The sequence below is a fragment of the Penicillium hordei genome (assembly GCF_028827395.1).
Source record: "Penicillium hordei strain IBT 12815 chromosome Unknown utg000001l_segment0_segment0, whole genome shotgun sequence".
Taxonomy (NCBI): domain Eukaryota; kingdom Fungi; phylum Ascomycota; class Eurotiomycetes; order Eurotiales; family Aspergillaceae; genus Penicillium; species Penicillium hordei.
The window spans coordinates 1470175-1484981 of NW_026623142.1; the positions used below are offsets into that span (position 1 = coordinate 1470175).

The 14807-nt window shown below is 48.0% G+C and overlaps 6 protein-coding genes across 6 annotated transcripts; 1 reads left to right on the top strand and 5 right to left on the bottom strand.

Annotated features, from left to right (window-relative positions):
• Window positions 1-319: 319 nt before the first annotated feature.
• Window positions 320-5008, bottom strand: N7537_000561 (uncharacterized protein; the record flags this gene model as incomplete). The annotated part of the gene is made up of 5 exons (XM_056891619.1): window positions 320-847; window positions 906-1363; window positions 1420-4681; window positions 4741-4910; window positions 4975-5008. The coding sequence occupies 5 exons, from the start codon at window positions 5006-5008 to the stop codon at window positions 320-322; spliced, it is 4452 nt and encodes a 1483-aa protein (XP_056756614.1).
• Window positions 5009-6762: 1754 nt separating this feature from the next.
• On the bottom strand, window positions 6763-8926 carry N7537_000562 (uncharacterized protein; the record flags this gene model as incomplete). Its single annotated transcript, XM_056891620.1, has 2 exons — window positions 6763-8357; window positions 8413-8926. The coding sequence occupies 2 exons, from the start codon at window positions 8924-8926 to the stop codon at window positions 6763-6765; spliced, it is 2109 nt and encodes a 702-aa protein (XP_056756615.1).
• A 302-nt stretch (window positions 8927-9228) lies between these two features.
• On the bottom strand, window positions 9229-10442 carry N7537_000563 (CCDC90 family protein; the record flags this gene model as incomplete). The annotated part of the gene is made up of 3 exons (XM_056891621.1): window positions 9229-9438; window positions 9500-9833; window positions 9911-10442. The coding sequence occupies 3 exons, from the start codon at window positions 10440-10442 to the stop codon at window positions 9381-9383; spliced, it is 924 nt and encodes a 307-aa protein (XP_056756616.1). The 3' UTR covers window positions 9229-9380.
• A 214-nt stretch (window positions 10443-10656) lies between these two features.
• Window positions 10657-11874, bottom strand: sec53 (phosphomannomutase SEC53). The gene is made up of 5 exons (XM_056891622.1): window positions 11728-11874; window positions 11609-11671; window positions 11242-11558; window positions 11103-11177; window positions 10657-11041 (listed from the first exon to the last, which is right to left on the bottom strand). Exons 1-5 carry the CDS (start codon window positions 11827-11829, stop codon window positions 10792-10794), a joined length of 807 nt encoding a protein of 268 aa, XP_056756617.1. The 5' UTR covers window positions 11830-11874; the 3' UTR covers window positions 10657-10791.
• A 514-nt stretch (window positions 11875-12388) lies between these two features.
• Window positions 12389-13194, bottom strand: N7537_000565 (putative DnaJ chaperone (Caj1); the record flags this gene model as incomplete). Its single annotated transcript, XM_056891623.1, has 4 exons — window positions 12389-12965; window positions 13015-13075; window positions 13125-13136; window positions 13188-13194. 4 exons carry the CDS (start codon window positions 13192-13194, stop codon window positions 12389-12391), a joined length of 657 nt encoding a protein of 218 aa, XP_056756618.1.
• Window positions 13195-14014: 820 nt separating this feature from the next.
• Window positions 14015-14545, top strand: N7537_000566 (uncharacterized protein; the record flags this gene model as incomplete). Its single annotated transcript, XM_056891624.1, has 1 exon — window positions 14015-14545. One exon carries the CDS (start codon window positions 14015-14017, stop codon window positions 14543-14545), a length of 531 nt encoding a protein of 176 aa, XP_056756619.1.
• Window positions 14546-14807: the final 262 nt, after the last annotated feature.

Here is a 14807-nt window from a genome sequence, read left to right on the forward strand (position 1 = left end):
ATGAACAAAACACCAAGATGACGAGATTTATAAAAGAAAAAATGATAGTTATAGGCAACTGCACTCACGTCATCGCCATCAAGTGAACAGTATGGGGGGCACCTGCCCAGGTGGTCCATTGATTAGTCAGTATGTGATTAGTCACTTTTCTTGGCAGGCCCTCTATGTCCAGGTGCGATCCTAAAGTCCACATAGATGATTTTACAACATATAACCTTGGAAGTAAGAGACGAAGGGGAGGGGGGAAAAAGCAAGTGAACATTGAGTCTACGTCGTGATAAGATATAGCATGTTCTAAAATACAATAAATATTCATATTTCAACCCTCCATTCTTTGCTCAGCAGCTTCACCTCTCAAGAACCGACCAACCTCCCTTTCTGCCTCAGCTGAAAGGTCAGCGCCATTTTTCTGCTTGGTATTTCCGAAGAGACATTGCCAAAGGTCATCCTTCTTTACTACTTCTCCACCCACAGAGCCGCGTTGCATCAGGGTTGTAAGAGTGGCATCTTGTAGTTCCATCGAGTTGGCAGATTCAATATCCTCTTCAGTAACACCATCGCCGTTGACAGGGGTTTCCAATAGTGCTGTTTTGGCTTGCTTCTCTTTCTCCATGATGTGAGCTAGGCGTCGGGTTACTGAGATCTCATATATGGATTCTTCCACCGTGCCAGAGACAAGGTACATCCATACTGTGGTTGGTCGATTTTGCCCAATACGATGCACCCGGGCAATGACCTGGAGCTCGATTGCTGTGTTGATTAGAGGCTCACATAGAAAGACATGGGTTGCAACAATCAAATTCAGTCCGGATGACTGTGCTTTGCCATGCAAACAAAAGCACTCAATCTAGATTAGAAATCGTCAGCGTATTCTTTTTAATGAGGGATGGGTCCAGGTAGCTTACAGCCGGGTCTGTTTTGAACTTCTCAATGCCATCCGGGGAGTCAATACTGGTGGCAATTATTCCAAGGGATCTGAATGCGAACTGTAAGTGCGACAGAAAGGTTCCGTATTGAGAGAAAATGATCGACTTTGCGCCAGGATCGTGTTCCCGTAGCCATAGGATGTGTCGGGCCAAAGTGTCAATTTTTGTCCCGTAAGATTGCTCCAAGTCAATTTTCTTAATCGCATTGAGATCACCGGAGCTGATATCACTGTAAATCGCATTCTGAGAATGACCTTCGTGTTCCAATTTGACAGGTGTCTTTTCCTCTTGAACAACTAGCTCCTGTGGCTTGTATGTGATCTGATGGAAATCATTACGCTTCAACTTCCTCTTACACATTGGGCAATTTTGGTGTGCAGCCCACCATAGCCGCAAACAGTCAGTACAATACTTGTGACCACACACGGTCAGCACACCTGCATGAAAGGTCAGTCCACGTGTAAAAGATACATCCAGAGAAAGCAATACTCACCAACTTCGAAGGTCGAGCCGCAGACAATGCACTCTCGAGCATTACTGTCGGAGCTAGCATCATCTCTTAGGTGAATGAGATATCTTGCTTTGGACTTGAGAGATGCAATCTTTCCTTCAATGACTCCCTCTTGCTCCAGCGTCAGGGTAAAAGCGGTTTCATCTAGCGGCTTGCCTGCATTTTCCTCGTCATATGGAGCCACTGTATCCGAAATCTGCTGCAGGTGACGGTAATACTCTAGTCGATTGTTCATGGCGTCGCGGAAAATTTGAACTTCTTTGCTCAGTTTGTTCGATACTTTCAGTTGCTCAGCGATCATTTGACCGGCGTTTTTCAAGACCATTTCGACAATCTCATGTTCAGCACGAGCACGCGAATTACCCAAGCCGGCTTGCCACTCCAGCGACGTCACAAGTTTGCGAAGCTCACTGACAATGTTGCGGAGCGATCCGATATCAGGATCAGGTATAAACCGACTGCGAGTTTCCATAACCTTGAGAAATAGTTGTGGGGAGGGCCCCTCACCTCTTTCGGCCTGGACGATTCCGGATTTGACTTCGTGGGAAATGAGAGTGTTCCTTTCACCAGTGAGAGCATCATGACGGTCGCTGTATATTGCCCTCAAAGCCTCCATGTAGACATACATCTCATCTTGATGTTTTGTTGACCGCTCATACTCGTCACCCTCCAACTTTGCTTCTTCTTCCTGGTCAATGAGTGACTGAGAGACCAGTCTGGCCATGACATCCCGCCATTCCTGGTATTGCTCGGCATTCTTGTTAAGAGCGTCGCAGAAATCTTCAAACTTTCTGAGTAGATTGTATGACTCGATTCCTTTGCTGTAGAGATGGGGTTTCATTTTCGGGATCTCCGCGAATTTTTTGTCTCGTGCCTTAACCGTTATTTCTTTCATGCGGCGCTCGACTTTCCGGGAAATATCAGTTAACATCTCTTTGCGAATGACTTTTGCAGCCTCATAAGCATCCTCTTCGCGTTTCTCAAGCGCTTTGAACTCATCCGAATCTGGCTGGGTCAAATTTGGGTCGCTCTTGATTTGGTAATATGCGTTCGCAGTGAAGAACACTGCAATATGCTGGACCTCGAGTGCAGCTCGAAGCTTCAGCCGACACTGACCGAGGTGGCTGTTATTGTCCGCCTCTTCCTCTTTTTCATCCTCATCATCCTCCTCGCCATCCAGATCGATGAGTCCCGGAGTAGCCTCGTTATTGTCGCCGGTAGTGCCTTTGGTATTCAGTAGGCGAAGTTGCTCTCTGCTGTTTTCAACCAGCTGAGTGGCATGATCCAATGCTTTCTGCCAAAGAGCGAGTGCTTCTTGGCGACGTTTTGCATTTTCTAGAAGCTGGCCTCGTCGAAGTTGAGATAAAAGGAGCGACCGTTCTTCTGTACGTATAGCTGCCTCGTTGGCCTCGGTCATAGCTTCCAGGACTTGGGCCACAGTCCGCAAAGGACCAGAGCCTGTACCTAGGATTCGGCGATAGCTGAAGAGTTCGGGATGGAGGCACGTTTGGCGGAGTCTCGTCAACCAAGTACGCATTTTATCGACAATTACAGGATCTTCGGGGTCCCAGTCGCCTCGAAGGGGGGCTCCTAAGGCATTCAACCCGCATTCTTCACACATTTCCTCGAAAATCTGAGCGTACTTCTGTTCTTCTACAGCTGTGAGGGGAGTAGTGATAACGATGCGCTTTTGGGGTGGTAAGCGAAGCTCATCCAATAACTGACCTTTCCTGTGCCGAAGAGCGATTGTGTTTATGATTTTGGCAAGGACTGACCCAAAACACAGGCACAATCTTCTCCACAAGGGGGCTGAAAAGCAGAACGGCTCATAATGGAGGAAAAGAAGAAGGCCAAACAGGTCGTCTATGTTTCTGCGCAGTGGGGTACCGGTTACAACCCAAGCAATCTCTCGAGGGATCAAGCGAGCTACTTTCGCCGCATTGCTGACTCCACTCTCTATCATCTGAGCTTCATCCAGACATACACGCCACCATGAGAGGCGAACGAGTGGTGTCCTCTTCTGTAAAAATCGCTTTTCGTGCCGTAGAGATCGTTTCGGAGTAGCACCCATATAGTGAATTTCTTTCGCGATGACATTGTAGGTGGTCAGAACTACATCGAACTCGGCAAGCTCTTCGACAGTCATCTCGTCAGTTGTTTCTTTCCCACGTTTGATGCCATTGTAATGGTAAACATGCAGAGTGGGAGCATGCTCTTTCAACTCTTGTTTCCATTGCTCAAGAATCGCGGGTGGTGTAATGATCAAAGTGGCGCCAGTAGGTCTCAACCCGTCAGGATCAGCCTTGACGGGCTGTGATTCTCGCTTATTCAGGTTTATCAACGCAATCACTTCGACTGTCTTGCCCAACCCCATTTCCTCTGCAAGTATTCCACCTTTCAGATTATCTGCGGCATCGTGCCACCCAGAAAGGTCTGTGGTCAGAATCATGAAAAGATGACTGAAGTAGTAGGTCCGTCCATCGGCATCTTTAGTGGAATTGAAAGAAGCTGGAAGGTCACTTTTGGGGAGTTCCTCCATGGGCATAATCTCGCCATTTGGCCCGACCTCTCTTCCTTCTCTTTGTAAAAGCCAACGAACGGCTCTTCTCTGAAACGGGAATAGCTTGCATTTTAAATCGGGGCATTTGATATTCGTCGAACTGTCTGTGAGCTTGGGAACGTGAACATTCTTGTAGAAATCCCGGGGAGACCATTCTTGGGGGGTTCCCAGCATTTTATTACGATATTTGCGTGGTTCGGTCAATGTCGATGGGCGAACACATTTTTCTTGCAGCACATATCTTGTAAAAGCTTCCAGGTCTGCTTCCGTCAAACGGTTTAAATCTGGGGTCTCGATAGAATCGCTCCAAAGAACAACCGTCTCGATAGCAAAAGTTGCTCCATCTGACAAGGCACACAGGTGCGCTTGGTAGCAGGCTGTGGGCACATTATTGGAGAACTGGTCCACGTGAGGAAGTTTACTGGCGGCCAGAAGTTGCCCAAGGAGATCAAACAGCCGCAAATCCTCGCACGGATATATCAGCAATTCTTCTTCATCGAGACTCGATATTTCCAGTTCCATACGACTGGGGTCGCCATTGGCCGAGTCTGGTTGTGGCGTGTTGTTCAGATCGTCGTTGAGAAAATGAACGCTTCGAACATCTAGGAGTATAGGAACGCGGGAGGTGGAGATATTTGGGTCGTACGGCTTTTTAAATTGGTGCGTGCTCGTGTTCGAGGGTTTCTGCAAAGTACAATAAATCAGTCGTTTTGCCCTAAAGCGGGATACCAGTGGCAACCTACTATGCGCATTGTCAATCGTGCTAATGGAATGTAGCCCAGAGGGATTCCCATTGCTGTTACCCCATTTTCTTTTGTCAGACTCCTTGCTCTCCCTTTAGTAGTCTTGCGCCGCTTAGTAGGACGGTCATCGCATTGTTGGAAGATGGGGTATAGAGACTCGAGAGTCGCGTCTAGAATGATAATGGATGTCAGTGCTTCAATTTCGTCAAGACAATTAGCAAACAAAAGTAATACCTGGTAATGCAATATCTTCTATGACCACACTCATTTTGAAAACCACAGCCTATCCGCCTGTCGCCACAATGGAGAGTTGACAAGAAGAGAGAATGCGACTGGGAAAGATGGGGCTATCATCTTATCGCAATGATCACGGGAAGATAAGGCAGATGCCAACCTTATCGTCGGCTAAATGCAACTCCAACTCAACTTGCCCAGGTGGTATATCGAGATGATAATAGCTCAGGTCTCAACACACTACGTCCAGCTTTATAATCCAATATATTTACTGGAGCTTATGGTCATCTGATAATAGCTATGCTGTTAACACTAATTGTATGACGATTTACTATGTAAACATATCTGGATGCTTCCACGGTTCTCGGTGACTATATACTTTGAACCGTACTAAAACAATAGAGTATCGAATAAAATTTGTAACAGGGAAATGCACGAATAGGTCTCGGTTTTGTGCTAAATACTTCGATTGACATTACAACATTGAAAAGAATCATAATATCTCCATGAAAGACACAATTTTTGAAATTACAGTAAGACAGACCTCAAAAAGCATCAACCTTATCATCATGGCAAAACGGACAAGCAGTAAAGTACTCTGCCAGCCCCACCTGAATCTGCCATTTTGCAAAACAAGACAGACAAGAGAAAGACTGAACAAGACGAACTCTCGTAGACGCAGACTGAGGCAACCACCTGTGCGAAAGCAGCACAAGATCGGTAGCAAGCCCGGGGGTTTCTTGAACCAATTTCTCGAATGCTTTCTTCTCGCGCAGATGCCTCCTGTGTTTTTGACAAACCGCGACCACCACATCCCGGAGACCCCGATCCGACTTTGTTGTTATTTTGTATGCTTCAAAAGCAGCAGTCAAGAATTCATCCGTGTCCCAGTGGTCTTGGGCAAGGGTGACAAAGGTTAATTTTGCTTGGATTTTGAGATATTCCACCTCGAATCTGTTGGCAATGGCGTATACCTGGACATTAAACAACAGGGGGCACATTTGAGCCTCGGGTTGGTTGATATCGTAATGAAGTCCGTAGAACGAGCGTATCATGGCTTCAACGACGCGTGGATGCTCATCCTTTATTTCGAATACATGGGTCTCTTTACTTCCCTGAAATAATCAACGTCAGCTGAGCCTGTGGATAATTAAGAGCTTGGGCTCTAGGGAGACTTGCACGGACATTAGAGAAGATTCGGCGGAAAGCCTCGGATCGGCTGCAGACAATGAGTCTGTGTACCTTCAAGGCTTGATCCGTGGTGTAAATGGTGAGGTCGGAGAATATGCCTGTGGGGTAAAACCTGTCTCTAGTCAGTCCTCTCATCCATACAGTATGTAGACCAAGAACTTACTCCCCTAGTCGGTGGACAAACCGATCAGTGCCCTCGACGCTGTAAGAAGTGATTTCCATTGCAAGGGCGCGTTGAAGAGAGCCTTGAGGCGAAGGGGACATGAAGGGGACGTGGAGGGGCCAGTAGAATATGAGAAGAAGCTCAATAAGGACCCAAACTCGTTGGGGGGTAACAACAACGAGCAGTTCAGATGCTTTTTATCCTTAATGCCAAATGAGACTGAAATGTCGAAACAAAGGTAAATGACGATCTATGACCTTGTCTCATTTCTAATTTAGTCTCATTTGTGTAAAAGCGATTCTTGGATTTCCTACGACATCATGATAACTCACTCTTAGCGCTCCTCTACCATGACGCGTTGTATCCCACCTCCGTGTCCCAAACGGGATATTGTCTACATTGCAACCTTGACGTCCGGAACTCTTCATATTATGTCACTCTCCCTGATTTACAAGAGCTCCAGGCCCCTTTCCAATTATAGCCCTCACATTGCCTCTCCCAGTATCCCTATGATCTTGTGGAGAAGAAGCCGATGTCTTGCCATTAGGGTCGGTGTCAGAAACAACGGTGCCATTGACAGCATGGACAGATCGGTGGTATGATCGTCCATTTGTCTGACTGTCGAACAAATTGATGGTGTCACCCCAAGAGCTTGACTTTCCTCCAGTGACCGATTTATACTGCGCCGTGCCGGACTGACTTGTGTGTAGGTATGATGGTCCCGATGTCAAGGTATATGTGGAAATACCGAGCCCTCCTGTTGCCTTGAAATCGAGACCTCTCTTCATCCAAGAGTCAATCGTCGTCTCATTTGAGGTGATGCCGTAAGTTGCGTTGACAACCAAGGGGTATTGGAATGCAATGCTGTTTGAGACGGGCATATCTCCAAGCTCAGTGATAGTGTTCTTGCCAGTTGTGAGTTGTCTGTTAACTTGACTGTATCCCTGCTGGTTGAGGAAACCGTGGTTGGAGAAGGATAGTGTCTGAGACCATGAGTACAGAGAAGAGGTTACGCTGAAGTCTCGCTCAACAACCACAGAGTATGACAAGGAGTCGTTTCCCCCGGTCTTACTTTGTATAAGCTTCCGAGTCACAGCAAACACTGGTAAGGGAGCATCCAACGTGGGCCGACTGTTGTCACCAGTAACGGTAGCTTTAGAGGCGGAGCTGTCGTCATCGATATATATGAAAATATTCCCTGTGACAACCCAATATGAGCCTACAGTTTTTGCAAAGGTGACGCTCCCATCTACTGACACATCAAGACCAGTAACCCGGATCTCAAACGAATGCTGCTTCCCGTCTTGGACCATGGGGAGAAATGGGGAAATATCAATCTCCGGCTGGCGAAGGTCAAAGGCATCAGTCCCAACGACCGGACGCCAGAATCCCGGTGTCACGCCTCCCGTGAAAATAACAGGGAATGGCCAGACAAGCCCGGCAAGGACCCCGTCGATATAGAGCTGGACTTCACGGAAAGGAGTGTACCCATATAGCTCACCGACAGTACTTTCAAAGTCTTGGGTATCCTCCGAGAAGACGTTAGACCACCAGAACTCTTCTTCTGATTGTCCACATGCCGATATTGACACAACAGCACGCGATGCCGCAGCAGGGATCTCGTACATAACTGTTGCGTTGTCTGCGGGAAGTTGGAAGGCACTGGAAGAGTTTGATGCTGCCTTTTTGGCAGAGATTGGAAGAATTATATCCGCGGTCTTGACATTCTGCTCCGCAACGAAGTGCGCCGTTAGCGTGGCATTGAACGAGCCGGTGTAAACATCGTTAATGATATTTCCCAAGTCAAATATCAGCTTCTGGGGACTCTTCCATAGCGAGTTATACTGCGACATCTCTTTGACATAGGTCCAGACAATTCCATTGGCTGTTGGCTCTGCGGTTGAAGTCCGGAACACTTCATTGTCTCCAAGATACATGAGAGCCAGGCGGTCAAACTGCTTCCCCCGGGAGGTGACTGTGAGATTAATTCGTACAGTATCAAAGTCACAGTTTGGGGGCTCATATTCGCCTGGATAAGTTGCAAGATTAGACCACCGGTAGAAATAACTTTCGAGACCTCTTACCAACAAACGGTGCTCCATAACTGGCTCCAAAAACATGATCCATGAGCAATATATCAACATCGCAGTTGCTTTTTTCACTGGAATTGAGCGGTATTGGCTGATAGAGCTGGAAAAACTCTTGCAAACCAGTTGAGCTAGGTGTCTGGGATGAGAAGCCAGCAATGGACTGCAATCCGCTTTGGAGAGAGGAAACCGATGGGAGATGCCCCAAAAGCAACAATCCACATATGGCGATCAGCACCATAATCGCCAGTAGTCCGACGCTTGGGTTGGCTCTTCTCAGCTTGCTGCGGGTGTTGTTCACCTTTGAGTTCAAATCGCAATGATCAATAGACAAAACAGTGTTCGCAGTGTACGTGTCTTGAGGCTTCAGTGGCTCTTGATTAAGCACCCACACTGAAGATCGATTCCAAGGCCCGCGATACAATTTTAAAACATTGCAAAATGTGATCGCGAGGCAAAGGATAAGAATATATAACAACCATGCCGCTAGCCGGGTAAAGCAATACTCCATGGGGGATTGCGGATCCATTGGAAAGACTCCCATGTTATCTCTGAACCAGTTAGGACATTGGATTCTATCAAAGACGGGTGTTTAATGGCTACATACACATGTATGTAACCTTGAAAGTGGCTCTTGCGTAGTATGAGGTGATCCTGTAGACTTGCCCCTGAAGATAAGGCGCATAAAGAGGGGAAGGTGCGACGGACTTCCGACGCAAGCCCTATGTAACCCCCTCAGACTATTATACACTAAATCTGCCCGGAATTTGAATTATCCAATGGTTTCCATTGCTATTGACCAAGAAATGCTCGGTATTGTCTAAACTCATATGGCAACATAGCACGGCTAGACGAGTAGAGAGTATAGTGTACAAAAAGAAAGAGAAGTTGTGAGAGATCAAATGTCTCATGTAAAGCAAGCCAAAAACAATCACTCCATATCCAATGCAGACTTTTGTCCCAATTTACATAAACAAGCGCCAGGCACCAAGAATAAGGGCCGCGGTACCGGTACAGACACCCCTGCAGAGAAAAGAAAGTCAGTATAAGCTCACGCATCAATAGAAGACTTCGGGGATCATACATAAGCCACTGCAACGTCGAGAACTTGACAGCCTCCACTCGTTCCCTCAATCCAGCAACCTCCTGCTCGATTCGCGTTTCAGTCTCCTTGATACGCATTTCTTGGCTATTTGCTTCCTCGCGTATCCGACCCTTCTCAAGGTTCAGATCCAACCGGACCGAGGCCTGTGTTCGTCCAATCTCATCCCGAAGTCGTGAGTTGAGTTTGGCAAGGTCTGCTGCGATCTTCTCGTGTGATGAACGGGTCAACTGTGCCTCAGTCGAGTCTGCGTTAAGTAGTTCGGAGCGCAATTTGGCAAAGTCCACTTTTTGTGTATAGGTTGATCTCTCCGAATCTAGCAAACCATTTCCCGTTAGATCTCCGACGAGCATTATATAGCACGGATGCGCGACAGAAGACGCCTTCACATACCTTCTCGGAGTACCATTGTCCTGGTCAGATTCTGGATTGACTCTTGAATGATATCGTTCAGTACCCGCATCATTGCTACGGACTGCTCCTCGCTGAAGCCCTCTGCTTGTAGGCGCTTCACGAATTTCAGGGTATCAAAGTGGTGATCGCGGGGCCGGGCTGGTGTCGCGTGGAAGGCGCGACGAGCGGGATGATAGGTAGCTACGTAGACGCCATTGTGTCGGATTGGATTACCGCGGGGAGTTGTGTTCGACGTTGCCGGCGTTGTTATAGAGGTTCCTCGGGAAACGAGATATCCGGAGATACCATCCCGGGAGGATGTGGAGATGAGCTGGGAAGACTGAGAGGGTGGGGTCAGGGAACTGAATCGTCGCTTTACAGGACTCCAGGCTTGGGGAAGTGGTCGTCTTTGACTTGTTGCAAGCGCCGGATTGTGGGTGACGGTAACGGATGGACGCGCAGAGGAGCTGTTCCAACTCAGGCGGGGAAGGAGATTGCGCGGGACATCCGCGACATGTTTTTGAGGCGCCATGTCAAGGACAGTGGGCAAACGAATAGTTTATTCACGTGCACTTGCAACCGATTAAGAGTGACGGCAGAAGAGAAAGCTTGGAATATCCCGGGGCCTGAAATGGCCGGGATGACTAAAGGGGATCGGAAAGATCGACGCTTTCAGTTTCCCGGCGGTTCCCACATTACCCGCATTATCTAGAGGTTAACGTAGAGTTAGGTATATTCTCATTTCATGCAATTAGAGGACTATTTTGATCGATCTTTGACTAAAACTGTTTTCAGAAAATATCCAAATCAGACTTCGCATGTAAACGCTATCACAAATCCATGCCCTTTCGGCCACTTGACACTCAAATCCAACCTCATATCTATAAGTCAAAGAGCTTCTTCAGCTGATCGATGGTATCTTGGGGACCATCAACGGAGTGCCCGATGGTGCGAGGGTCTTCATAGATCTCATAATCGTTTCCTCCGACGAAAGTCTTGTCGCCGAAGAAGTGGATGGTCTTGTATTCGATACCAGAGATGTCCTTTTCAGCCTCGATGTGCTGCAGGCAGTAGGTCTTGTCCCAACCAGTGGGGAAGACATCGAAAGAGACTTGACCACCAATAGAGTAGCTATTTTGACAGATTGATTAGCACTATATCAAAAAGTAAACCTCGCCGGATAAAGTCTTACGTGAGACCGTAGTCGGGGAACTCCTTCTTCAAGGACTCCACCAGGGTCTTTCTGACGTTGTGGATCTTGTCAAAGCTATAGTGCAGGTCAGTCAGTCGGTCCATTTGTGTGGACATGGTAATGCAAGATCAACACGTACGCTTCGAACTCATCACGCTCCTCGATGCTGGCAGCACGTCCAACGGGGCTAATGTTGACCATTCCATTCCGGAACTCAACAAAAGTACCACGCTTGCGAGGCAACTTGGTGTTGGCAATAAACTTGAGAACGAAGTCGACCAGCGCTTGGTATTTGTCCTCCCCAAGCCACTGGATGAAGTTGTTGCTGGCAAGCGACTCGCCGAGACGGAATGCGGTCAGACCGTTTTCGGAGAAGCAGAAATCAAACATGGTGGTAACATCGATGGTGGGTGATCCAAGCTGCTCTTGCTGCTTCACAAGGTTCGAGCCACCAACCTGAATCATGTTAGGAACGGGGTGGGTGTATTGATTGGGAGGAGACGAACGAATCCAATAGCGCACTTGTGGCGCAATCGAGAGAGCAACTCGAGCATCTCTGGCGAGGCATGCTGCAAAAGAAATATATTAGTACAATTGAACAGCAATGAGTCTCGTCGCAACCTACCCGTCTTGCGGGGGTGAGAGTCTCGTCAACATCGAACAGAACAATCGTGTTCTTGATGGGACGGTTCTCCAACGAAGGGTAAACACTGGCAGCTTCAGTCATTGTGAAGGATTTATTCAATTGAGTCTCAATAAAGAATTTGTCAAAGATAAAACTTGCGGGCAACTTGGGGGGTAAATATAGACAGAGGGGCCCATTTTGGCCGCAAGCGGTGAGTGAAGGCGGGAGCTTAGCGCATGGCCGTTGGGTCCAGAAGCAGAGAGAAGGCCACCTGGTCTGTTTGATTTGATTTTAGAGAAGACGTTTATTGGATATAATGACTTATTAGGATCATGATCAAATTAATCTTGTATATGTTGCCATTCTGGACTCTGCTATGTTGCGCAGCATGGACATCTAGACTCTGGTGCCTGGCTGTTATCGATAAGAAACGGAGGGGTCAATTATCAGATCAGAGCAAGTTAAATATGACACTCGAGAATTATCTTAACTGCTGGTTATATACTTGACATATGCATTTCCTACTGCACTGAGTGGGCCGTAGCCACATGGAAATGTGCAGCCGGAATATCTAACCCTACCTAATTCTCACCGAGGCTGTAACAGCCAGCTTCCAAATCCCTAACGCCCAAACCGCTCGGCAAACCAGAAATAGAGAAAATCAGCGTCCCATAGTAGACTGGAAGACCTTCGCTGCAAGTTCACTCAGGAGCCGCGTCCGATCCTGTGTTGGAAGGTCCAAGAAAACCTCATAGACACTTTTGCCCTTAGCATCGCGGATCGCGCCGAGACGATTACCCGCAACAGCGCCAGCCAGCGCACCAGGCAAATTGCCGACAATGAAGCCCATAGCACCACCACTGACACCCCCAACCAGTGCCCAAAATCTTCCGGTTGGGCGAGTCCGTCTCCCGCCTTCTCCCTCGTTCTCTTCGGCGAGGCCCTCTTCGCGCAGCATCTCTTCAAAGACGGAGCCGAACTGGTCGTTGTCGCGGTCATCACGATTCCCGCCAAATCCAAAGCTGGACCAGGGGAAACTACCGGTCCCCATTGGTGGGACTTCCGTTTCTGCTTCCTCCTCGGCTGCTTGGTATGCGCGATTAGCGTCATATTCCCGACGGCGTGTACGGTCGGATAGGGTATAGTATGCGTCGTTGATTTCTTGAAATTTCCTTGTGCGTGCGGGTCGCTCTGGAGAGTCGATGGGGACTCGATCGGGGTGCGATTTCAGTGATTCCCTAGAGTTGGTTAGAGGTGTCATTTCAAGGAAAGGTGTAGTATACTCACCTCTTATATGCGGTGCGGATCTGTTGTTGGGTGGCATCTTGGGTGATACCTAGAGTCTTGTCTGGTACATGTTAGTTGGAACGGTATCGGTTGGGCCTTTGAGGTCTAACAGTAATCGGGGCCTGGTCAAGAGTTAGTATAAACTTCGGTAAGAGGGAGTAAAATCAACATACTCGACATGGTCACAACTTGATCTGGGATTCAGCAAGAAAGGATGTATTATGTTAGACTAATGATAGATTCGAAGAATTTGGAGAGTCTTCCATGGCAGGCCATCACATGTAGTGACGTCGTTATCGCCTAAGGCATTGATCCCCATCAGGTTCCACGGTCCAAGTGTTCGTGATATTTGATTTTAAGCAACAACATCGATGTACATACAGAATACATGTTCCAATATGATTTTGAGATGACCATTATGGCTACCACTCGAGAGTGGATTGCTTGGCCATCTAGGGTACTTTGTCTACCCCAAAATGCAGTTTACGACTAAGTTTAGCCGGTCAAACACCCCAGCCACCTTTATTCCGCCAGGGGGTGACTGATCAATTTCATCTGAAGATCTCCTTTGATTCGTCCGAAATTAGCATCCAGTATTATCCACGACCCCCTCTTAGAATCTCAATTGTGCCAACTGTCAAAAGAGATTTCCTGCATAGAAAATCCCCAAAAGCGGGTGCACACATCGGCCTAGACCTCAGATTGCGCATCTCCGCAGCAGCTAGTGGCTGACTCGCATCTGTCTCTTTTCATTCTTTCAATTGCCACACAGAAAGCCAAAAAAAAAAAAGGTTCAAAGAGATAATCAGGGGCATTGTTACGCAGCAGCATCTCAAACCCACCTTCCTCTGTGTACCAACCTACCACAATCCAATCCCTCTCCTAACACACAATCCGTCCTTCAGACCAAACACATCATTCACCGGTCTGACCCCAAGTGCGAAAACCTGCACCCGTAACCAGCCTCAGCCTCAGCTTCAGCATCAGCATCACCCACACAATGGGTTGGTTCGACGGTAAATCCAGTGCAGTTTCATCGGGAGGATACGTGCGGCGCCGGTCATCACCGACACCCAGCTCGCACAGCACGCACAGCAGACGCAGCAAATCCGGCTACTCCTCCACCCACCATACGCGAAGCTCAGCGCCATCTTTCTTCGGCGGGCTAGGTGGAGGCCGAACAGGAGGCCGATCAAGCCCATCTGTATTCTCATCGTTCTCATCTTCGTCGCGACGGGCCCGGCCCCGCCAGGGATTCGTCCAGCGCATGCTCCGCGACATCAAGCGTCTCTTCCGCGATATCTATCGCTGGGCTCGTCGAAACCCTATGAAGGTTTTTATGATGGTTATCGTGCCGCTCCTCACTAGCGGTGTTCTGCCGAAGCTACTGGCTATGATTGGCATTCGTTTACCGCATGCTGTTACCAGTGCCCTTGGTGGCGCGACGAAGTCGAGTGGTGGTGATAGTGGTGGCAGGGGTATGTCGGAGAACATTAGCAGTCTCATGAACATTGCCAAGATGTTTGCGTAGGCGATGGGCACAGGCTGTTGTGTTTGGCCTCCGGAGCTTGAGGTCCTTTTTTTCCCACGATTTGCAATGCTTTGTTGAATTCTACACATGACGATCACGATACACACCTACTGTCCTTCTGCTGCTTCTTTTTTTTTTGCTTTTATACCTCCCATTCCTTTTTGCTCGTTATACCTTGCCATTTTCGATGTTGTCATGAACTGGGAAGCCCGTCTGTTCGATAGAATTGATTTCTTTGGAAAAGTTGTTGTTTTGTGTCGGC